The following is a 23,810-nucleotide window of genomic DNA, read 5'->3' as shown; positions in this document are numbered from 1 at the left end:
AGTTATCTGTAGACAACTTTGAAAGCAGCCAGCTTCTTCCATCTTATGGTCTTGAGGAAGGTTGCAGTTTAAAAGAAAAATGCCTTGCAGACAGTAGAAACTCATGAAATGTTTTTTGAGTGATATAGTAGCCTATATTTACATATATTTAATATGCATGCAAGATGCTTATGCCATCTTATTAATGTTGTCTTTAATAATTTGAAGTAAACACTGACCTGTGTCTATATATATATGTCTGTTTGGAGGATTTGACTTATGTTAATTGTGATGATTTTGCCATTAATCATTTTCAGGTGTTAGTTATCTTTCCTGAAACTCCCCTTTTTGTATTTTTTTAGTCCATAGTGTTCACGGAGAAGGCAATGGCACCCCACTCCAGTACTCTTGCCTGGAAAATCCCATGGATGGGGGAGCCTGGTGGACTGCAGTCCATGGGGTCGCTAGGAGTCGGACATGACTGAGCGACTTCACTTTCACTCATTGGAGAAGGAAATGGCAACCCACTCCAGTGTTCTTGCCTGGAGAATCCCAGGGACAGGGGAGCCTGGTGGGCTGCCGTCTCTGGGGTCGCACAGAGTCAGACACGACTGAAGCGACTTAGCAGCAGCAGCAGTCCATAGTGTCCAAGTTGTAAAATCAAATAATTATCTGAATGAATTACTTGCATAACTCCTATTTTCAGATAACTGTCCTCAGAGAGATTCAGAACAGAATCCTGTGTCCCAGGGAAACAGAACCCTATTTGCAAAAGAAAATGGGTAAGCTTTTTGGAATGTAGGTTAGAATAAGAACCTTCCACTGGCTTTTTGTTTTAATGCTTTTACTTTCTACTTGTGAAATTCAGATAAATTAGCAGAATTAAAACCATGGATTACTTGATGGAGTACCCCACCTCTAAGTAAGAACAGAAAGGAGCGAATTGCTTTTTAAATAAATTCTATAATAAAATTTTATAGCAAGGCCATCCTATTTGAAGGAAGAAGTAAGATTGATGAGAGGTGGTTTTTCATTTCAGTTAGTAGGAGTTTATTTCATTTTGGTAATTACACTATGTTGATTTTTTTTTTCTTCTCATATTACTTTCAGGTTTGACTTTACACATAAAAAACAATCAGGTGGTGCAGGCCAGTTTGGAAAAGTGATAGGTGTACTGGAGCCTCTGGACCCAGAGAACTACACTAAGTTGGAGTTTTCCGATGAAACGTTTGGGTCGAATGTACCAAAGCAGTTTGTGCCTGCTGTGGAAAAGGTAAAAACAAACAAAGCCTTTATTGCATTGAAAAAAATAAAAAAGTGTATTAGATATCAAATCATATTGCTGTCATGTATTCTGTGGTTCATTTTTGTTCCAGTCCTGCTTCTTTATCTGATTAAGCTCTCCATCTGGTTTAGAATCATTAAGTTCAAGAGCTATAAATATAGGCTATGACAATGAGAGGAAATCATTCTGTCTCTGAATCACAGTTATTACATTTCTCTTGATAAGCTGAAACTACTTGATTGATTAGAATTAGCAATTGAAATTTTCCGTAGTCGTTAGGGGTTTGTGAAAGTTTTACATGTAGTGCCCTTGCAGTAGAATGGTCATGCGTTAAGATTCCCAGCACCTGCGTGTGTTGTTATCTCTGCTAATGATTAATATGTCCTTGCGTAAATCACAGTGTTCAGAGCCCCTTTCTTTTGTAAATTGAGCATACAATACTTAATCCCGAACCCCTCACAAAATCGAAGATTGGATAAGACTCTGACATTTCTTTGGGAATTGTGAGGTGTTTTGCACATATAAGGGGTTATTTGTGTTTTGCTAGCTTTCTACATCACTGGCTTTAAGACTGTTGTAAACCTTTAGCAACTGTCTATTCATAAAGATTAAGGTTATTTTTTAAAAACTTTTAACTTAGAAGTCTTTATTAACAGATCATGATTTTGGTTTTAGTATTAATTGTGGTAGCAGTTTTTGTGATCATCCATTATACTTAATTTCAAAACAGTATTTTGTCATTCACACAAATGAATGTGTCATTCACACAAATTTAAATTATCTTTTACTTTCCAAGATTAACATAGGTGAAGGAAAGCTTAGATGTTTTACAGCATTCAGAGTTTACAATTTTGAAGTGTCAGAAATATATTGTACTACATGTGCAACTGTGTAACTAGAATTGTAGCAGCTCTGCAAGTATTTAATGAATGAAAAAGAACTGCACACATAGCAAATTGCACTCTTGAAATATGTCTAGTTTATTGTATATCAGTTATATCTCAGTAAAGCTGTGTCTTAAAAGAATTGCTTTGGAAAAATGAAATTAGTTTTTAATTTTAGTTCTAACATTGTGTAGCACAAAAATTATTATGTAGTGGTCTGCCAGTGAGTCAGAGCAGTAATAGGTATAGAGTAGGAGCTTAAGACACAGCTGTTGATAAGATGTCAGTTTTGATTAAAGTTTTACTTTAGGGAATTTCTTAGATTTGCCTTTCCTCTGTTTACGCCTTGTAAAATTAAGATCATGCTTAATCTACAATGTATCATGAGAGTTTAGTAATTCTTGAATATTAGGTTATGAGAAAGTGATGGCTAACACTCAGCATCGTTTTCAAACCATTTCATACCTTTAAGTAATAGACTGTTCCAAAGGATTGTTTATCTACATTCCACAATAATAAAGCTTAAATAGGCTGTTCAACTTTAAAGAAATTAAAAAAAAATTAAATATACATGAAAATGTTAAACTTCTGAATACTAAAATGTTTGAGGGTTTTTCTTAATGCATCTGCAAGTGAAGAGACACTCAAGAAGCTTATTCATTAACAGGGGTTTTTGGATGCCTGCGAGAAGGGCCCTTTGTCTGGTCACAAGCTCTCTGGGCTCCGGTTTGTTCTGCAAGATGGAGCACATCACATGGTGGATTCCAATGAAATCTCCTTCATCCGCGCAGGAGAAGGTGCTCTTAAACAAGGTAGCTGCGCCTGGCACCTGCCACATCCATGAGTCTGCTTCCCTAGTCGACCGTCAGAGCCACAGAGGGCGGCCTTGTGCTGCTTAGGTCTCCTCCCCACACCCGCACTCCTTCTGCCCGCTTCCCCTGGGGCAGTAGGCAGCACTCCAGGGAACAAGGTAGCTTCTGGACAGGTACTCATAGAATCGGTGTGAGGAAAGATTACTATGTTTTCTTTCTTACAAAACTAAGATCCTACTTTGTTCTCTTCCATTATCTGGTATTTTTCATATGTTTAAATTCATAGATAATCTGTAAGCTGTATTTTTAATAGAGAAGACAAATGCTTAGAATTTTAAGAAATATTTTAAACAAACATTAACGATAGTCATGCTGTTTTTAGTGATTTATTCAGATGTCAGAAAAATCTATAAATTTGTAAACAGTTTTTTCACATATGGCATTGTAGGCTTTTAGGCATTTGAAAGAATTCAGTAAACCTTATTCTCAGTGCAGATTTCTTACTAAACTGCTAAAAGTGTCAACCTTTCTCACAAGGATAATGTGTATTAAAACCCTGATGATACCAGAACCATAAACAACTGCAGGTGTATCTGACTGATTGCTTTTGAGAGAGAAAAGCAAATGACACAGCAGTTTGATATCAGGGTTATTCAACAAAAGAATTTTAAGTTATAACTGAAAGTCAGAAAATTCATTCTGTTTGTCATCTCTTCCATATCCATTAGATGATGATTCATTAGTTATGTCCATAAGTGTGTTTTCACAGAAAATGACATTATAATTCATAAAACATTTCATAAATATTTTTATCAAAGAGGGTCAAAATGGACAGCAGAAAATTCTAACACTTCATTTCCAGGCATTCAGAGAATCAGGATTTTATTGATTTTGTTTGAATTTTGGACTTGGTTGTTTTTAGTCTGTCTGCATCTGTGATCAGGTGTGGGGCAGTGGCTGGAGAAGGTTGTTTATTTCTTGACCAAGCCGCTAATTCCTTATTTTGCTTAATGGGAGCCATTAGTTGTTATTTCATTTCCTAGTTGTGAAAGAGGAAAAGAATCCTTCATTTTCTTTATGCCAGCTAGCTGTCTATTAAAAATGCAGTTGAAATCTATGATCTAGAAACTTTGTCAAAATCTGACAATTGTGTTAATAGGAAAAGGGAAATAAAGTCACAAAGTAAGATTTTATATTAGGCATGACGGAGAAGGAAATGGCAACCCACTCCATTATTTTTGCCTAGAGAATCCTGTGGACAGAGGAGCCTGGTGGTCTGCCATCTGTGGGGTCACACAGAGTCGGACACGACTGAAGCAACTTAGCAGCAGCAGCAGCAGATTATAACACTTGCCTTTTGCCTTCAAAGGTGTTTAGTACTTTAATAAGTCTTAAATTGACAATTTAGTTGTAATCACTTTATATTTTTCTCAGCTTTATTGAAGTGCAGTTGACAAAACTGAAATATTTTAAGTGATGATTTGATAAACATATGCATTGTGATACTTTTTGCATTGTGATACTTTTTTTAGTATAGTTAAGACAAATTAGAAATCACGAACTATTCTATCCTGGAAATAGGTAGCTTTCCTGGGTAGAGGTTACATAAAGCAAGATAATTGGTAGAATCAATAAAGAACATCATGCTTTTCAGTTGTACCTATATGAAATATAAATAAATGTAGATTAGATGTCCATAATATACACATACGTATATCCATGGAAAAAATCTGTATGTCTATGATATTAATTAAACAGATATGTACCATTTAGTTTTTAAAGACTTCAGTGTGCAGATATTCGTCTGTGTGATTAATTGCCTGATAGGGAGGCAAAGGAAGAGCACTAGATGATCGTAGAACTGAGGCGTATTGTGGGGTTTTCGCCAGAAAAATACATGCAAATGAACAGGGTGCTAGCATGAAAAACGAGTTACTTTGCTGTTTCATCATCTGATTCTTTTTTCTCCATGATTAAAAGATAAAAGTGTAAAAGAATAAAAAAATTTGCTGGGCTCTTAAGAAAATCAGCTTTTCATACACATAGCTACCTCCACTGATTATCATATAAGACTTTTAAGGTGGTAAATGTTGCTAATTGAGCTTAATATCAGATTAACTTATACTTTTGAACTATTCTATTATCAAAATTGGAAGAAAAATAGTTCATGTGCTCATATGTTTTTAATTTAAAAAAGTGAAAACTGGAACTATATTCAGTCACAATTTAAACTTTATCCCTGAAATTAATCAGTGATATAACTAAAACTGAAACGTGAAATTAAATGTTCTTTCAGGGATTGGTTCACCCCATGGATGTTAACCGTTACCATCATTTTCTTTTCTTTTCTTAACTTTCCATGTTCTGCCCTGGTCTTAGTTGCAGCATGCAGGCTCTTTGATCTGCTTTGTAGCTGCAGGGTATTTTTAGTTGTGGCATGTGGGATCTTTAGTTGCGACATTCGAACTCTTAATTGTAGCATTCAAATTCTTAGATGCAGGATGTGGGATCTAGTTCCCTGATCAGGGATTGAAGCCAGACCCCTGCCTTGGGAGCGCAGAGTCTTAGCCACTGGACCACCAGGGAAGTCCCACCGTCATTTTCTTTGGCCAATATTTAGACCACTGTGCTTGGTCTCTCCACAGACATTTAATTTGTCGTTACTCTACAGGAGAAATAAAGGCCTACTCAGGATTACATAGCTCATTTTACTCATCATTGTCCCTTTTTTGATCTCCCGGGCTGAGTTTGAATCTGGCTCTTCTTCATACTTAACTGTGGACATGGGCATGTCCAGCTGCTTGCAGATAGTAATTCCACACTGTTAAATCAGAATGTACTTAAATATTGCACAGGCTTCCCAGGTGGTGCTAGTGGTAAAGAAGCTGACTGTCAGTGCAGGAGACATAAGAGACACAGGTTCGATCCCTGGGTCAGGAAGATCCCCTGGGGGATGGCACGACAGCCCACTCCAGTATTCTTGCCTGGAGAATTCCATGGACAGAGGAAACTGTCAGGCTATAGTCCATGGGCTAACAAAGAGTCAGACACAACTGAAGTGACTTGCACACAACACACTTGCACATATGTGTTTGGGCATAGTGAAAGCTTATCCCTCCCCCCTTCATATTACCTTTGACCTGTTCCATGCCACCCATTCCCAGATTTTTGTCTCAGAGAAGTCACAGTAACATTTATTGATGACTTTTGTGCTGTGTATTAATATTATGCTAAGTACATGAATTATCATATCTTCCACAGTGACTTGATAGTTGAGAAAACTGAGACTCAAGAGTAGTTAATCGAATGACCCAAGGCTACTTGTTAGTGGTGGAACTGAGAGTTAAACCCTCACCAGGGTCCTAGCCCTTGACCACCTCCTCTCAAAACTCTTTGGCACCCAGCATGGTGTTTTCAGCTTTATCCCTAGTGAACTGAAATAGAAACATTACCACCTCTGCCCACCACTTTAGACTTAAAGGTCTTGTGATGGATGGTGTGGATATTTTCACTTCCTGCTATTCTTCAGGAAAAATTGCTTTTAGGACTTGGCTGCCATGTGACTATTGAAAAATGGCAGGATGAATTAGCTCTGGAGTCTTGTCATTACGGAATGGGACAGAGAAAGCATGAAGAAAGGCAAGTGAATCAGAAGGTGGATTTGGGAAGAAAGAAGGAATTAAAAGGAGGGTGGGGGAATATGAAACAGAACTGGACAGGTTGCCCTCAACAGTTAAGGGAGGACTGTATACTTGGCCCCTTCTTTCCCTTTAGGATATGATGACTCTTTCACACTTTGGCTCTTTTATATTACTGACCTTTTGAAAACACTAGATAATATGTAACTAAATATGTCTGTTCACATCCCTCTTTCTGGGTCCCTCTGTGTGTGTGTGCTCAGTCATGTCTGAGTCTTTGCAACCCCATGGACTGTATAGCCCACCAGGCTCCTCTGTCTATGGGATTCTCCAGGCAAGAATACTGGAGTCAGTTGCCATGCCCTCCAGGGGATGTTCTCAGCCCAGGGATCAAACCTGCATCTCCTGTCTCTTGCATTGACAGGTGGGTTCTTTACCACTAGCACCACCTGGGTTCTGCATTAGTTACATTTATTTAGAGCCAAGGACAGAGAAGGCGATGGCACCCCACTCCAGTACTCTTGCCTGGAAAATCCCATGGATGGAGGAGCCTAATGGGCTGCAGTCCATGGGGTCACGAAGAGTCAGACACGACTGAGCGACTTCACTTTCACTTTTCTCTTTCATGCATTGGAGAAGGAAATGGCAACCCACTCCAGTGGTCTTGCCTGGAGAATCCCAGGGATGGGGGAGCCTGGTGGACTGCCATCTATGGGGTCGCACAGAGTCGGACATGACTGAAGCGACTTAGCAGCAGCAGAGCCAAGAAAGCCCAGCCATTGTGGTAACCCAAGAAGTTACAAGAAATAGAGCTGCTTCCATAGTCTAGAATTTTTAGTCTAAACTGCTTTAGATGTCTACATAGAATTCTGCAGGGCCTCACTAATGACCCTGAGTAATCTGCAGAGCTCACTTATCCCTCTTTTGAAATCAAAACTCACTAATTAGGACTAATGAGTCAGAGGTAGGTCTGAGCTAAGATATGATTTGAACTAGAAAATATTTCAAAGAAATGCAAGTATATTAAATGGCTGTTCTAAGTATTGCACTTAAGTTAGTAGTATCTTTAGAACAAGTGGTTTAAGGAATATACAAGAATAATTGCTGACTAGTTTATTATAAACAGAATTAATGCTTGGGAAATTAATAATTTTTTGAAAAATTACCTATTTCTTTGTCACCTTTTCGTGCTTTATTTATCTGGGGCCGTGCTGGCTCTCCGTTGCTGTGCGGGCTTTCTCTGGTTGCACTGAGGGGGCTGCTGTTGGTGTGTGCACGGGCTTCTCACTGCGGAGCTTCTCTTGCGGAGCGCGGCTGCAGGCTCAGCAGCTGCAGTAAGGGCAGCGTGTGTTCTCAGTAGTTGTGGCCCACGGGCCTAGTTGTTCCGTGGCATTTGGAATCTTCCCAGATCAGATCAAACCTGCATCCCCTGCATTGGCAGGCAGATTCTTACCCACTGTACCACCAGGGACATCCTGCTTCAAGTCTTTAAAGATTATCCATCCAGTCTGAGGCTGAAGTATTATTCCACACTGTCATAATGTCCATATTAAATTTGAGTGTTGGAAGTTACATTCTCTCCACATGGTTACATTTGTCCCTTAAGCATCTGTTACAGTAAGAAGTATTCTGGTTATGTACTAAGTGGGACTAAAACAAAATAAGTGTGGACATTCACATTGGGGTATGGTGCTTAAATGGCCATTAGCCTCTCAGCCAGTGTCTTTATTTTGTTGGTAAAGAAGCTCAATACCTGGATTGACTGTGTTTTTCCAAAAGGCATGTCACTTATTAGAGGCAGAGTAGAAAGCAGAAACTTGTATTTCTAGCTCTCAATCAGGTATTGAAATTGTTTAGCCTAGACAGATCTCAGGCCTGACTTGATTATTGTCTCCAAGTGTAAATGTCTGCCAGGGACCAACAGGAAAGGGTTGATTTGCCTAGGTCAGAGACTCAACAGCTAGTGAGGATCTCAGAAAGAATTAGTGACCGTTAACTGCATAATTTAAGTGGGAAAGGACTTTACTGAATGTTGTTCTAAGACCCCTTTTATATTATTCTCTGCAACCTCATGATTTTTAAGGATAAAAATATGGTAATGGAAATACTAATATTAGAATTAAGTGTTGTCTTTCTGGAAATTCCATTTAAGAGTGGCTGCTACTGCTGCTAGAAAAATGAGTCCAGATCAAATTTTTAATCTTATCATTTTTGTGTGTACCTTTGGGAGAGTACTTTCCATCTCCCTTTTGTACATCTGGGTAAGGAAAGAGTTCCAGTTTGTTTAAAGATTAATAAAGCGATGTATTATTTATTTTTTTAAACTCCAGCCCTGGCAAATACAGCATTATGTATTCTTGAGCCTATTATGTCGGTGGAAGTTATAGCCCCAAATGAATTTCAGGGACCAGTGATTGCAGGAATTAACCGACGCCACGGGGTCATCACAGGACAAGATGGAATTGAGGACTATTTTACACTGTATGCAGACGTAAGTACTGCTAGTCACTGACAACCTTGCTTTTATTATCCACAGGAGAAAACCAGGATTAGCTTTTGTGTTTGGAAATTGTAGAGCAAATTGGCACATTTCCCTGGCTATTCAAGTGTTGAATTTGTGCTTATATATGTGTGTCAATTTCTATACTTCGCTGTTAGAGCATCTCTTTAAGTGTAAAAGGTAAAAATGAGATTCATTTCACGTACGCCTTTTGTATGTCATTTTCTTAGATGTACAATTACCCTTCTCCCTCATGATAGCTTTATTTACATAGCTGTTTTCTTATGTTCTAATTTACTAGGATATTTATCTCCTTTGCTTTACTTGACTTAAAGTTCATGGGAGAAAGGGTTTAGTCATATTACCTAAGGTCTCCTAGAAGACATTACTGTGGGCATATCATTGAGGAGTCCAGAAAAAAGCTGTATTAATATTCACCTTTTCACAGAAGAAACACTTGAGTGCTTGAGCTGCAGCCGTGTGGAGTGGGGATGAGGGGGAAAGCTGTCAGTGGTGTCCATTCCGTGAAACTGAAAGATCAATTTGCTAGTTGTGACTGTCAAATGAAATTATCTTCAAATTGGGTTTCTATTCGCAATAAAACAAAAAAGTTTTTCTTTGGCTTCTAATTCTTTTAAACCAAGAGTTACTAGTAGATACCTGAGTCTAAAGGAGTTAAATGGCTAAGGCTTCTGTGTTTTTCTCAAATATTTTCCAATAAGTAATGCTGAAGTATTTGCTGCTTGTTTTCAGGTCCCTCTGAATAATATGTTTGGTTATTCTACGGAACTTAGGTCATGCACAGAGGTAAGCAGGTGTTTAAATTTTACTTCAGTGCTCTTCAAGAGGTCATCCTACAAAATGATCATCTTTGTGAAATCTTGGCTGTGCATGAATTTCTTTACTTGATAGTTTTTGGAGGTCTGGTTTTTTAAAATCTTTTTGATTTTGTTTTGAATCCCCAGGGGAAGGGAGAATATACAATGGAGTATTGCAGATATCAGCCATGTTCACCAGCTACACAAGAAGAACTCATTAATAAGTATTTGGAAGCTACAGGTCAACTTCCTGTAAAAAAAGGAAAAGCCAAGAACTAATTTTTCTCACTTTGTTGACGAACTTTAACTGTATCTGCAAGTTTGGATACTTTAATGGATTCCAGTGGAATAAATTCAGACTGAAAACAAGTAACTTTAGAAGCCCTTCCTATATATTCAGGAGTTTCTATTATGTAAAGGTTAATTCTGTGTATATCTCAACTCTGTTGATTGGTTTTATACCGAAATAAAAAATATGGTTATTATCAAAATATATTTAATATTTGAGAGAGGAGACTTATTTCTGTTCTACTTATAAGCTTAGAACATATATAAACGTGCAGATTTTTCAGCATAAGAATTTTCAGTATACAGAAAAGCTGAAAACACAGTAGAAAGAACAGCCATATACCATCCGTCTAGACTGAACAGTGAGGTTTTGTTAAGAGTGTTTATCAGATAATAATTTGTCATATTTGCTGTTTGGTGTCCATCTGTGTCACATCCATTCTTTAAAAAAATATTGTTTTGCTGAATACTTGAAAGTGAATTGCATATATCATGATACTTCTTAGAGTGTCACTTTTTTTAAGAGTGGGGTTCCTTTGTGACAACCTGGATGGCCCTTCATGGTATTATGCCAAGTTAAATAAGTTAAAGACAGATACTATATGATTTTACTTATATGTGGATCTAAAAATCAAAACAAATGAACAAACATGACAAAACTAAGTCTCATAGACGCAGAGAGCAGAGAAGTAGGTGGTGGTTAAAAGGGGCGGGGGGGGCAGTGAAATCGCTGACTGAGGTTAAAAGGCACAGACTTCCAGTTCTAAAATAAATGAGTCATGGGGATAAATTTTTTTTTTAAACAAAAAAGGATTCCATATGATCTTAATGGAGAATGTTTTTCAGATTCTTCATTGGGGTATTAAAATGCTAGCTAAATTTCTAGCTGTTTTATATAGAGCTGATGGTATAAGTTTGTGGCTTATACACATTTGTAACTGCTTGTTTTCAGGGGTATAAATGTTGCTTTTTTACAGACCTGTGAGGCAAAAAACAGACCCTTGCATATGCTTGTCTGAGTTCATTTTAATGTTTCTACAGTTTGGAAATAATAAAATACTACTTACAGGGTTGTTGGGTAGTCTGTTTCATCCACGCAGTAAATGTTAGTTGAATTTGAGTCTGTTGGAATGTATCACATACTGTGTTGAGATTATGAAAGACAAATGCTAAGCTTTTGTTTCTAGGGTATATTGGACTTTGCCAGGAAGTTCTGCTATATTGTTCAGAATTGGCTCATCCAAAAAACAAGAATAAGATCTCATAGGAACCCATCCAAGACCAGAACCAACATCTTTTGTTGACTCAGTTTGGTTATAGTTGGTAAAGACCACATTCCCAGCCAAAGTCTGCAGAAGGAAAAAATTAATGACAGCATTTATAAATAAGGGTTTCTTTTATCCTGCTCTTAGGATAATTGTTGGCTAATTTAAAGAAAGACAGTGTTATTTGCTTTGGAGAATGGTAGCAGCGCTAGACAGTAGAATCACCCTGATTCCCAACCCTGGCAGCAGGGCTGGGAATTAAAAATTCCTTGTGGAGCTTTAAAAAATATCCAGGCCAACCCTTAGGTACTGCTGCTTCTTTGGATCAAGAGCAAAGGTTTTCCAGCGTATTCTAATGTACAGGCACGGTTAAAGACCCCTGCAGTATCACCGGTACCTCTGAAACGTGAAATGTTCACGTGTGTCATATTGTTAATGTTTGTGTGGTGGTAGATTTTGGGCTGTTAGTTCTTAGCTTGGTAACTTTATCTGTAAGATACACAGTCGATTTTCTATTCTGCCTTCCTCCTCGCTCACTCTTACACTTAGGTTGTGAAGTCACTACACTGTCGCTGTGACGGCCGGGTCTTAGTTCCGGCACTCAGGATCTTTGGTCTTTGTTGTGGCTTGCAACTTTTAGTTGCAGCACATGGGATCAGTCCTCTGGCCAGGGAGCAAACCCAGGCCCCTTGCACTGGGAGCACAGAGTCTTAGCTACTGGACCACCAGGCAAGTCCCACTAAAATTTAATACTGAAGTTATAGAGTTTTTCATATTTTAATACTTTTGAAATATGGATGGGTCTTAAAGTTGATGCCAGTTAACCAAGGCAGCCTCCAGGTTACGCAGTAAATTGTGACATATAGGAAAAAATCCCTTTGTAGAAAACATCTACTTGCATTGCCAAAAGTGTGAATTTTTGAATTTGAGCTTTAATTGCTGCTTAAAATGTCTTCAAATAAAACTAATGCATCATTGAAATAGTTAATGTTTTCACAGGCAGTTTATTGTGAGCATTCATTCATTTATCCATAAGTGCCAGGCAGCATGTTATGTGGTTGTAGCACTTTGAAAGTTAGGAAAGGTCACAGAACAGGTCATAGAATTTCCTAAGTTGAGAGAAATTAGTGTAATAAACTCATTATGTCATGAAGGACTCTCATTCGAGGGCCAACATAGAAACTTCCAAATGACTTTCAGAAGAACTTATTAACTTCTAACTATTCATAGCTCAAAACAAAACTATGAGTAGAATCAAATGGAATACAGGCAAAATCCTGGTGTTATCTTGTATGTCTTAAAATTTTTGAAAATTGGAAAGAGATTAGGAAGATGAATGTGATGCTGCCTATAACTGTCATTGTGTCAGAGTGACTCAGAATTCTTTAGACTCTAAATGAAAAGAGGGCTTAGGGAATTTAGAGGTTTTCATTTTATGTCAAGGCAGATAAAGTAATTTTCCTCCATTGTTAGCTAGCAAAATCAAGTCAGCAATTACAGAGTTTGTGCTAGAAAAGATGTTCTAATGGTGATATTGAGAAACTTTTAGTAGGCTTAACTTTTGTGGATTGTGTAAATCTATAAATTAGGTAATTTTTTTGTATGTTGTAAGGGTAGAATTCACCTTTATAATCTATTTTATATGTGTGTGTTAGTCACTTAGTCGTGTCCAACTCTTTGTGATCCCATAGACTGTAGCCCGCCAGACCCCTCTGTCCATGGGATTCTCCAGGCAAGAACACTGGAGTGGATTGCTATTTCCTTCTCCAGGGGATCTTCCTGAACCAGGGATCGAACCCACATCTCCTGCATTGCAGGCAGATTCTTTACCATCTGAGCCATAGGGAAGTCCACACACAGACCTCGCCCCACTGCCTTTTGCAATCACAGTGAGCTACACTGAAGTCCCTGAAATCTGTTAAAAGGTTACCTTAGATTCCTTACCTGGTTGGATTAAAGGTTACATTTGTGAGTCTAATCTCACTACTTAAAAATGCCTTTACAAGGATGAGAGGACTTAGAAAGTTGAGACAAGAAAGATGAAACCCCTTTCTTAACATGACACTGAAAGTTTAGAAATCACAGGACACTGAATGTGCTCGCAATGCTCTTGGCACTTTTTTTTTTTGGTAAATATTTAGGAAACCAGTTAGAGGAGCTTACTACTTTATCTATCACTAGCTTGTTTGAAATCTTAAAGTATTTTCTCTGCATTTGAAATCTTAAAGTATCTTCTCTGCATTATCATGTATGTTGGGGATCTGATATTTTCTTTAAATGACTGTTTCCAATGCTTTGGAAAACTTATCATTCTTAAATCCAGTGGATGTTGAGAAGATGAATGCAAAGGGTTGGGGTTTTAAATGGAGCAGTACATAAACTGTACCTGCTAAAAAACAATAGTATAATTCCTCTTTTCTTTTGTAAGAGTCCATGTCTTTACATACTAGATAGAAGCAATTTAACAATACACATTAGTTGCCTGCAATATGTTAAAACTACTGAGAAATGCAGATTTAGAGATGCGACCATCAGTTTTGTTATAAATACTTATTAGTCCAGCTGTGGTATATACTAATTAACTAGATTTTATACTTCGGGGCTGAAACCCTGAGGAACCTGTGGGGTCACTGAGCAGAGTTCAGTATGCACCTATTCCCAGAGTTCAGTATGCACCTATTCCGAGTTAAAAACTAAACCATACCCATCAAGAAATAAAAATCCCAATATATTTTAATGTTTGAATATTTATTTGTAATCACAGGCTTTCCTAAATTATTAGATTGCCTTATACTTGGCTGTTTTACTAGAATAATGATTTAGGCTATTTAATGCAGAGTACAGTCATTTTGTTTAGAATGTGGTATAGACAGGTTTTTCTTGCTTTTCAGAAATTACTAAGCTCCGTCAGTGCCACAGCCGATCCTTCTTCAGTTCCAGAGGCCTCTTCTGGTGTCTGTCGCTCTTGGCAGTGGTACTTCACTTTCAGTGGTTTGCTGGGGTACCAGACCAAGTGAATACGGCAGGGAATAATTTCCTGGGGAACAAGAGTTCTAAAAGATTATGATCTGCCAAAACTTCTGGTTTAAGCAATTCTATGTACCATTATGTTTTACCTGTGTTGAGAATTCATGGAGTAGAACAGTATAATCAAAATCAATTGCATCATCATTTGTTTTCTGGAAGAAGAAAAAAAGATTTAGTGCAACAGATAGGATAGGTTTATATTAGCTCAGAATTTGGAAGGCTCGTCTTACATAACTTCTTCAATGGGTGCCTTGAATCACCTGCCACCTCTTTGAGTCTAGCCTCATCTCCTTTGGTGCTATCCTACATCAAGATGTAGAAGTCATGGATTCTTACTGTTTTGCCACCAAGTCAGGAAAATCTAGTAAGATCTTTCTATCACTTTTTCTCTCTAATACTTACAGGTTTTCATGGAGACTAAGGTCTATGAGGATAGGGAGAATCTGTTGATACTCATATATGCACCTCAAGCTGATATGTAGACCTGCTATGCCAGGCAGTTAAGACAAGGGCAGGGCAACCAGGATTTCTCGAAGGCCACTGTGGCCAAGTACTGTGCTAGGCATTTATTTCATACATTTTCTCATGGAATTCTCCCGTCCTGCAAGAATATGTATTATGGTAGTGGTAGTCACTCAGTAGTGTCCGACTCTTTGCAACCCCATGGACTGTAGCCCACCAGGCTCCTCTGTCCATGGGGTTTTCCAGGTAAGAGTCCTGGAGTGGGTTGCCATTCCTTTCTCCAGAGGATCTTCCCAACCCAGGGATCAAACCTGGGTCTCCTGCTTTGCAAGCAGATTCTTTACCATCTGAGCAACCAGGTAAGCCCTAGTTTTACAGGGAAGGTAACGTGAGGTTACAGCTAGTAGGTGATAAATGGGGATTCAAACCCAGATAAATCTATGGACTCCATCACCCACATCCTTCATGTTTTACCACACTGCTTCTAAAATCAGCACATTTTCCAGGTAAGCAAGCAGTCTCCAACATCTCTTTTATTCATTTGATTTTTATAAATGTTATGAGTGACTAAATCAATTTCCTGTATTTTGACAGTAAGCGCTTGGGCTACAAAAGAGCTTATCCCTTTAGTTAAAAAAAAAAAAGGGGGGAAGAAATATTTAAACTAATTTGGATTGTGATTTTAATCCACCAGGCTTTCATTGAGACTATTTAAGAATATGAAAAAGCAGAAACAAAAAGGGCTTGGTACTACATTCTGTCTTCCCTTTGCTTAAACTGTTGAAGATTTTTTACAAGCCATGAAATTTCCATCAGGTGGAGAAAGGGAGGGAGGGATAAGGTAAAAAGAGTGGGCCTGGATCAATCACAAATTGACTGCTTTTCTGTGATGCTTTTCATCATTGGGTAGGTTTGCCTTCTGCCTCGCAGCGTACCCATGAATGGTCAAAGCACATATCCAAAAGACAGACTGCACAGTCAGAGAATTCCTAAGAGAACATGTAGAGTCTCTTTTCTACAAAGGAACAGCTTCTGGAGGCCCCAGTTGTCAGTTGGGCATTGCTGGCTTTGGGGTTGGAGTTAGCCTGTTTGACTCATTTGGTGGCGATCTTGACCTTGGGCTCTATTGACACAGCTGGCTGCTGTGCTGCGTAATTCTTGTCTCAGACTTCTGTGCTGCCTGCACGATTTCTTGAGATCTGTTTACCATATATTTCTACAGCTAAAAAAATTGGTCTGGGGGGTTCAGGATGAAGATTTTTTACAAGCCATGAAATTTCCATCAGGTCAAGAAAGGGAGGGAGGGATAAGGGAAAAAGAGTGGGCCTGGATCAGTCACAGAACACATGTACACCCATGGCTGATTCATGTCAGTGTATGGCAAAAACCACTACAATACCGTAAAGTAATTAGCCTCCAATTTAAATAAATTAAAAAAAAAACTGGTCTTATATGTATGTTTTCAGGGCAGTGCCTCTTTGTTTTTGAAAATAGCATTTCTGAAGGAAAGTGGCAATCTCCAGATTTATGGCAAAACGGGAAAAGGCCTGAAATAAACGATGGCATTCCAATTAATCCAGTTAATAATCCAAACAAAAATTTGGGTTATTGTAATGCTTGGACACTCTCTACATTTAATTAAATAAAGTGATTGAAATTAGGCTTATTAAAGAACTGCAGCCCAGACAAGGCACATCCATGAACCTGGCAAAGTATCCAGGGTGCACTGCCCACACCTAGGGCTCTGTCTGCCAGGAAGCCATCATTTTTAATATTATTCAGAAATAATCCCTTAGTTTTGTTGAAATCATCACATATGTCAAAACCTTAGTCCAAACTGATGACCTACTGTCACATTTTCTGATAATTCAGCACCGTAATCTTCCTAGAGACAGACTGAAGTGTTTGGTTTCCTTACTCATGACCCACCCTACCCGCTACTGCCCTGCTCACCTCTAAAAAAGGAATGATCCCTGGCAGAACCAGGGTGGTTTTAGTAGAGAATAGGTAGGCTTAGGTTGAAGGCAATGGCACCCCACTCCAGCACTCTTGCCTGGAAAATCCCATGGACGGAGGAGCCTGGAAGGCTGCAGTCCATGGGGTCGCCAAGAGTTGGACACGACTGAGCGACTTCACTTTCACTTTTCACTTTCATGCATTGGAGAAGGAAATGGCAACCCACTCCAGTGTTCTTGCCTGGAGAATCCCAGGGATGGGGGAGCCTGGTGGGCTGCCGTCTATGGGGTCGCACAGAGTCGGACACGACTGAAGCGACTTAGCAGCAGGCTTAGGTTATTAGTATATGCTATGAAAACTTTTTTAATTGAGTGTAGTTCATTTACAGTGTTGCTAGTTTCTGTGTATAGCCAGGTGACTCAGTTATACATAGATATACATATTCTTCTTCCTATGTTGCAGTAGGTCCTTGTTGGTTATTTTATATATAGTAGTTTGTATCTGCTAATTTACCCCTCTCCTACCCCTTTCCCCTTTGGTAACCATAAGTTTGTTTTCTATGTGAGTCTTTCTGTTTCATAAATAAGTTCATTTGTATCATATTTTAGATTTGTCATATAAGTGATATTGTATGGTATTTGACTGACTTCACTTAGTATGATAATCTCTGGGTCCATCCATGAAGCTGCCAATGGCACAATTTCATTTCTTTTTTATGACTAATACTGTGTATCTATACTATATCCTCTTTATCTATTCATCTGTTGATGGACATTTTAGGTTGCTTCCATGTCTTGGCTATATTGTAAATAATGCTGCTGTGAGCATGAGTATCTTTTTGGATGATGGTTTTCTCAGGATATATGTCCAGGGGTGGAACTGCTGGATCATATGGTAATTCTATTTTTAGTTTTCAATTCCTTAGTTTTCTAAGGAACCTCCATACTGTTTTCCATAGTGGCTGAATCAACTTACATTCCCACCAACAGTTTTAGGAGGTTTCCTTTTCTCTAAATCTCCAGAATTTCTATTTGTAGACATTTAAAATGTGATGGCCATTCTGAGAAGTGTGTGGTGGTACCTCACTGTAGTTTTAATTTGCATTTCTGTAATAAACTAGCAAGATCAGTCCTGGGTGTTCATTGGAAGGACTGATGCTGAAGCTGAAACTCCAGTACTTTGGCCACTTCATTCGAAGAGTTGACTCATTGGAAAAGACCCTGATGCTGGGAGGGATTGGGGTCAGGAGGAAGAGGGGACAACAGAGGATGAGATGGCTGGATGGCATCACCAACTCGATGGACATGAATTTGAGTGAACTCTGGGAGTTGGTGATGGACAGGGAGGCCTGGTGTGCTGCGATTCATAGGGTCGCAAAGAGTGGGACACGACTGAGCGACTGAACTGATTGAGAGTCTCTTCATGTGCCTGTTGGCCATCTGCATGTCCTCCTTGGAGAAATGTCTATTTACCTCTTTTGCTTATTTTTTGGGGGTCTGTTTTTTTTTTTTTTATTGAGTTATATGAACTGTTTGTACATTTTAGAAATGAAGCCCTTGTCAGTTGCATTATTTGCAAATATTTTCTCCCATTCCATAGGTTGTCATTTTGTTTATGGTTTCCTTTGCTATGCAAAGCTTTTAAGTTTGATTAGGTCCCAATTGTTTATTTTTGCTTTTATTTCTGTTGCCTTGGGAGACTGACTGAAGAAATTTTTGCTACAACTTTTATCAGAGGATGTTTTGCCTGCATTCTTTTCAAGGAATTTTATGGTATCATGTTTTACATTTAGGTCAATAGTGGTTTTCTTAGCGGAATAAAAAAGGTAAGTAAGATGGTTTCTGTAATATACTGTTGTTGGCCAATGGGGGCCTCTAGTTAGGGTGAAGACCTGTACTGACTGACTGCTACTGGTTAGGTAGTTTGAGGTGCCGACAATAGCTAGTACTAATATCATTTGGAACAATGCTAGAAAAGTAACAGCCTTTAATGTGAATTGAGAAAAGTAAAGCTAAGGATGTCAGTAGGTCTGTATCTTTTTTTTTCTCCCTGGTCAACAGATATTTCCGCTGCCCTTGGTTTGGTCCTCATGGTCTGAGAATGACGTCTGTTCTTCAGTTGTAAGGCAGTAACTGCCAGGAAGATGGGTCTTATATTTGTAGTTCGGCTTTCTTAGCCCACTTTCTCTCAGGCTGTGTTTGCTTGAGGCTGTGAGTTTCTAAAGCTGCACTTCCTTACACAATTGGATTAAAAGGTGAGTTCATCCCTGAGTGTACAGATAGTAATTCCCACCCAGAAAGCTTTCAGTAAAACTATAACCCTTGTAGTTTCCTGAGCTACCTTGGGCCACGGGGCCCCTCCAGTCACTCCTTGCTTCTCTGTCTTGGCTTTGTCAGCCCTGCCTTCCTGGCTGTAGTCTCCTAGGGACAGTCCCGAGACTTTCTGATCTTGGTGACTTTTTAAAAAAAAAAAAATGTTGCTTGTTTTGCTTCTTGCTGGTTTTGTGTTTTTTTTTTTTTCCTGAAAGATCACAAAAATCTTTAGTGGCTACCAAATAGAATTTGAAAATCTATGAGGGTTAGTGCATACTTTTCTTTAAGAGAACTCTAATCTTGGAAGCTAAGCTAACAAGTGTCTGGCCCAGTTAGTACTTGGATGGGAGACTGCCTGTAAAAATAAGATAGCTCTGATCTGAAATGTGGACTTCCCAGGTGACTCAGTGGTAAAGAATCCACCTGCCAATGCAAGAGACATGAGTTCAATCCCTGGGTTAGGAAGATTCCCCTAGAGAAATTAATGGCAACTCACTCCAGTATTCTTCCCTGGAGAATTCCATGGACAGAGGCACCTGGCAGGGTACAGTCCATGGAGTCACAAAAGAGTCAGACATAACTCAATAAAGCAACAACAATCTGAAACGCTATCAACCTTAAACCAAATTTCCAAGTTGCTTCAGTATTGAAGCTAACATAAATCTAAATAAGTTTGTTAATCTTCACTTCATAGTCCTAAGAGAAGTGATTTGCCTCAGGTGACCCAGCGAGCAGTTGCACATTCAATTATTATTTATCTAAAATACCACAGAGTAAAAATCTAAAACTACTCAGTGACCATTCTCCCCCTGTGTTTGATTTCCCTAACCCTACAGTTATATTTGTCCCCACTTTCCCACTTTGTAAGCTGGTTAAAGGATATTGATGGACAGATGATAGACATCAAGACTGGCTAGAATGAGCCAGAAATGGAGCTGCTGTTTTTGAACCACAGCAAAAACTGGTGGTGACTTTGGTGATGTGAGATACACAAATGCAAAAAATGGAAAACACTGCCATTAAAAGACACTAATTTTTCTGTTTTGTCTCTGTTACTCTCTTCCTATTGAGTTTTCCTCTGACACTCATTAAAATTATTTATATTCCTTTGACACCATTTTCTACACTAAACAAAAAATTTCCCCTAACTTCTCAGTTAAAGTCTTGTGTTGAGGATATGACTGTCTTGATAAATGAGAGAAAGTGACCTAACGAAAGATTTAGTGCTATATCCAGACCCCTAATGTAACAACTCTCAGTTAAATGGTCATCTCTATTAAAAAGTGCTCTATAGGGGAAAGAAATGTGTTCATTTCAATAAGTAAAGAAAATACATTTCAAACAGTTGTCCACTTTACAAGTGACCTTTGAAAGGCACACCAAGCTCTTACTGGCATTAATAATGCTGACTGGATGCTGGGCAAATCCTTGTCCTCAGAAGATACTCACTGAGCAATCCACAGCGAATCCACTGCTTCACCCACCCGAGAAGAAAATGATTTTTAGAAATCTGTACTTAAAGTTGGCTCAGTTGCCTCTTGCAGAATAGTTGATATTGTTTACTCTGGAAATGCCCCTCTGCTTCCTGCACATCATAATTGGCTGAGAAAACCCCACCTCAGCCTTCTCCATGTCCACACCCAGTAATCGTTCAGTTGTATCCAACTCTGCAAACCCAAGGACTGTAGCCCACCAGGCTCCTCTGTCCATGGGATTCTCCAGGCAAGAATACTGGAGTGGTTGCCATTTCCTCCTCAGGGATCAAACCCGGATCTCTTGCATCACAGGCAGATTCTTTACCATCTGAGCCACCAGAGAACACCCAACCAGCTGAGGAAGACTGGCCCTACTTTCAGTTCATGACCACAGACCTAGGGCCTGCAGAGCTGTGTAATGCTCAAATCCACAACTCCCCCTCAACCCCCACAAACACACACACACACCCCATCACCTCCTGTCTCATCCTTGCTCTCAGCTGGTGACTTTCCCTCATTTTTCACTGAGAAGAGACAGAATAGAACTTCCACAAGCTGCCACATGACATCAGCCCTCCCAGCAGCATCTGTGCCACACCTGTCTGCATTTCTCCAGGTGAACCCTGTGCCCTTGACCAAGGTCTTCTCCTGGATTGACCTTATCCTCTCTATATCTCTCCAAAGATACTAACTCCATCAAGTCTTCCTTCTCTTCCCTACAGTTCTCCTTCACCCCTCTCTACTGGATTTTTCTCATCAACATACAAATATGTTGCTAAACCTCCCCACCTGAAAATACAACAGAAAACCCATGTGACCCACCCTCCAGTGCCAGTCTCTTTTTTAAAAAATTCCCCTTTATAGCTAAATTCCTTGAGACAAGGAGTGTCCATTTCCATTCCCATTCTTTCCTTACCCTGCTCCAGTCAAGATTTCACCCACACTGTGCCAGTGAGACAACTCTTGATAAGCTTGCCAACTGCCTATATCAAATGGCCAATTCTTGGTCCTCATCTTCCTTGACTTCCCAGGAAAATTTGAAACAATCAGCCCTCATCCTTGAAAGACTTTATTTCCTATTGTCTCCAACTTCTAAAGTTAGAAGTGTTCCAGGACTCAGTCCTTACATGACCTTTGTCTACATCCATTTTCTGATCTCATCCACTCTTGTGGCTTTAAAAGCCTTCTGTGTTGTGTTTGGCCTTGAAGTATAAAATCAAGCAGGGCAAAGGCTAACAGTGTTGCCAAGAGAACGCACTGGTCATAGGAAACACCCTCTTCCAACAACACAAGAAGACTCTACACGTGGACATCACCAGATGGTCAATACCGAAATCAGACTGATTATATTCTTTGCAGCCAAAGATGAAGAAGCTCTATACAGTCAGCAAAAACAAAACCGGGAGCTGACTGTGGCTCAGATCATAAACTCCTTATTGTAAAATTCAGACTTCAATTGAAGAAAGTAGGGAAAACTACTAGGCCATTCAGATATGACCTACATCAAATCCTTATGATTATACAGTACAAGTGGCAAATAGATTCAAGGGATTAGACCTGCTAGACAGAGTGCCTGAAGAACTATGGATGGAGGTTCATAACACTGTACAGGAGGCAGTGATCAAAACCATCCCCAAGAAAAAGAAATGCAAAAAGGCAAAAGGGTTGCCTGAGGAGGCCTTACAAATAGCTGAGAAAAGAAGAGAAGCAAAAGACAAATGAGAAAAGGAAAGATACATCCATCTGAATGCAGAGTTCCAAAGAATAGCAAGGAGAGATAAGAAAGGCATCCTAAGTGAACAATGCAAAGAAATAGAGGAAAACAATAGGAGACTAGAGATCTCTTCAAGAAAATGCGAGATACCAAGGGAAAAGTTCATGCAAAGATGGGCACAATAAAGGAATGAAATGGGATGGACCTAACAGAAGCAGATATTAAGAAGAGGTGGCAAGAATACACAGAACTATACAAAAAAAAAGATCTTCACGACCCAGATAATCACGATGGTGTGATCACTCACCTAGAGCCAGACATCCTGGAATGTGAAGTCAAGTGGGCCTTAGGAAGCATCACTACAAACAAAGCTAGTGGAGGTGATGGAATTCCAGTTGAGCTATTTCAGATCCTAAAAGATGATGGTGTTAAAATGCTGCCCTCAGTATGCCAGCAAATTTGGAAAACTCAGCAGTGGCCACAGGACTGGAAAAGGTCAGTTTTCATTCCAATACCAAAGAAGGACAATGCCAAAGAATGTTCAAACTACCTCACAATTGCCCTCACTTCACAGGCTAGCAAAGTAATGCTTAAAATTCTCCAAGCCAGGCTTCAATAGTACATGAACCGAGAACTTCCAGATGTTCAAGCTGGATTTAGAAAAGGCAGAGGACCAAGAAATCAAATCGCCAACATTCATTGCATCATAGAAAAAGCAAGAGGATTTCAGAAAAACATCTACTACTGCTTCACTGACTACGCTGAAGTTTTTATGTGGATCACAACAACAAACTGGAAAATTCTTAACAAGATGGAAATACCAGACCACCTTACCTGCCTCCTGAGAAATCTGTATGCAGGCCAAGAAGCAACAGTTAGAACCAGACATGGAACAATGGACTGGTTCCAAATTGGGAAAGGACTATGTCAAGGCTGTATCTTGTCACCCTGCTTATGTAACTTATATGCAGAGTACATCGAAATGTTGGGATGAATGAAGCACAAGCTGGAATCAAGATTGCTGAGAGAAATATCAACAACTTCAGATACACAGATGATACCACTCTTATGGAGGAAAGTGAAGAGGAACTAAAGAGCCTCTTGATGAAGGTGAAAAAGGAAAGTGGAAAAATTGACTTAAAACTCAACATTCAAAAAATGAAAATCATGGCATTTGGTCCCATCACTTCATGGCAAATAGAGAAACAATGGAAACAGTGACAGACTTTATTTTCTAAGGCTCCAAAATCACTGCAGATGGTGACTGCAGCCATGAAATTAAAAGACACTGGCTCCTGGGAAGAAAAGCTATGACAAACCTAGACAGCATATTAAAAAGCAGAGGCATTACTTTGCCAACAAAGTTCCATCTAGTCAAAGTCTAGGCAAAGTCTG

General features: G+C 39.2%; 2 protein-coding genes across 2 annotated transcripts in view; one reads left to right on the top strand and one right to left on the bottom strand.

The window, feature by feature from the left end:
* The window catches only part of GFM1 (G elongation factor mitochondrial 1), a 55,829-nt gene extending 44,552 nt beyond the window's left edge, over positions 1-11,277 (top strand). Inside the window, exons 14-18 of the mRNA XM_061417458.1 lie at positions 1,090-1,252; positions 2,816-2,960; positions 8,929-9,089; positions 9,852-9,905; positions 10,064-11,277. Of these exons, the coding sequence (XP_061273442.1) occupies positions 1,090-1,252; positions 2,816-2,960; positions 8,929-9,089; positions 9,852-9,905; positions 10,064-10,195 (655 nt within the window). The 3' untranslated portion in view covers positions 10,196-11,277. The remainder of the gene's footprint in view (positions 1-1,089; positions 1,253-2,815; positions 2,961-8,928; positions 9,090-9,851; positions 9,906-10,063) is intronic.
* A 2,921-nt stretch (positions 11,278-14,198) lies between these two features.
* RARRES1 (retinoic acid receptor responder 1) overlaps positions 14,199-23,810 on the bottom strand; it is a 44,056-nt gene continuing 34,444 nt past the window's right edge. Inside the window, exons 6-7 of the mRNA XM_061425808.1 lie at positions 14,586-14,648; positions 14,199-14,506 (exon numbers count right to left, since the gene is read on the bottom strand). Coding sequence (XP_061281792.1) covers positions 14,357-14,506; positions 14,586-14,648 — 213 coding nt within the window. The 3' untranslated portion in view covers positions 14,199-14,356. The remainder of the gene's footprint in view (positions 14,507-14,585; positions 14,649-23,810) is intronic.

The sequence above is a fragment of the Bos javanicus genome, chromosome 1, assembly GCF_032452875.1.
Source record: "Bos javanicus breed banteng chromosome 1, ARS-OSU_banteng_1.0, whole genome shotgun sequence".
Lineage (NCBI taxonomy): Eukaryota > Metazoa > Chordata > Mammalia > Artiodactyla > Bovidae > Bos > Bos javanicus.
This window is presented reverse-complemented; position numbering and strand designations above follow the sequence as displayed.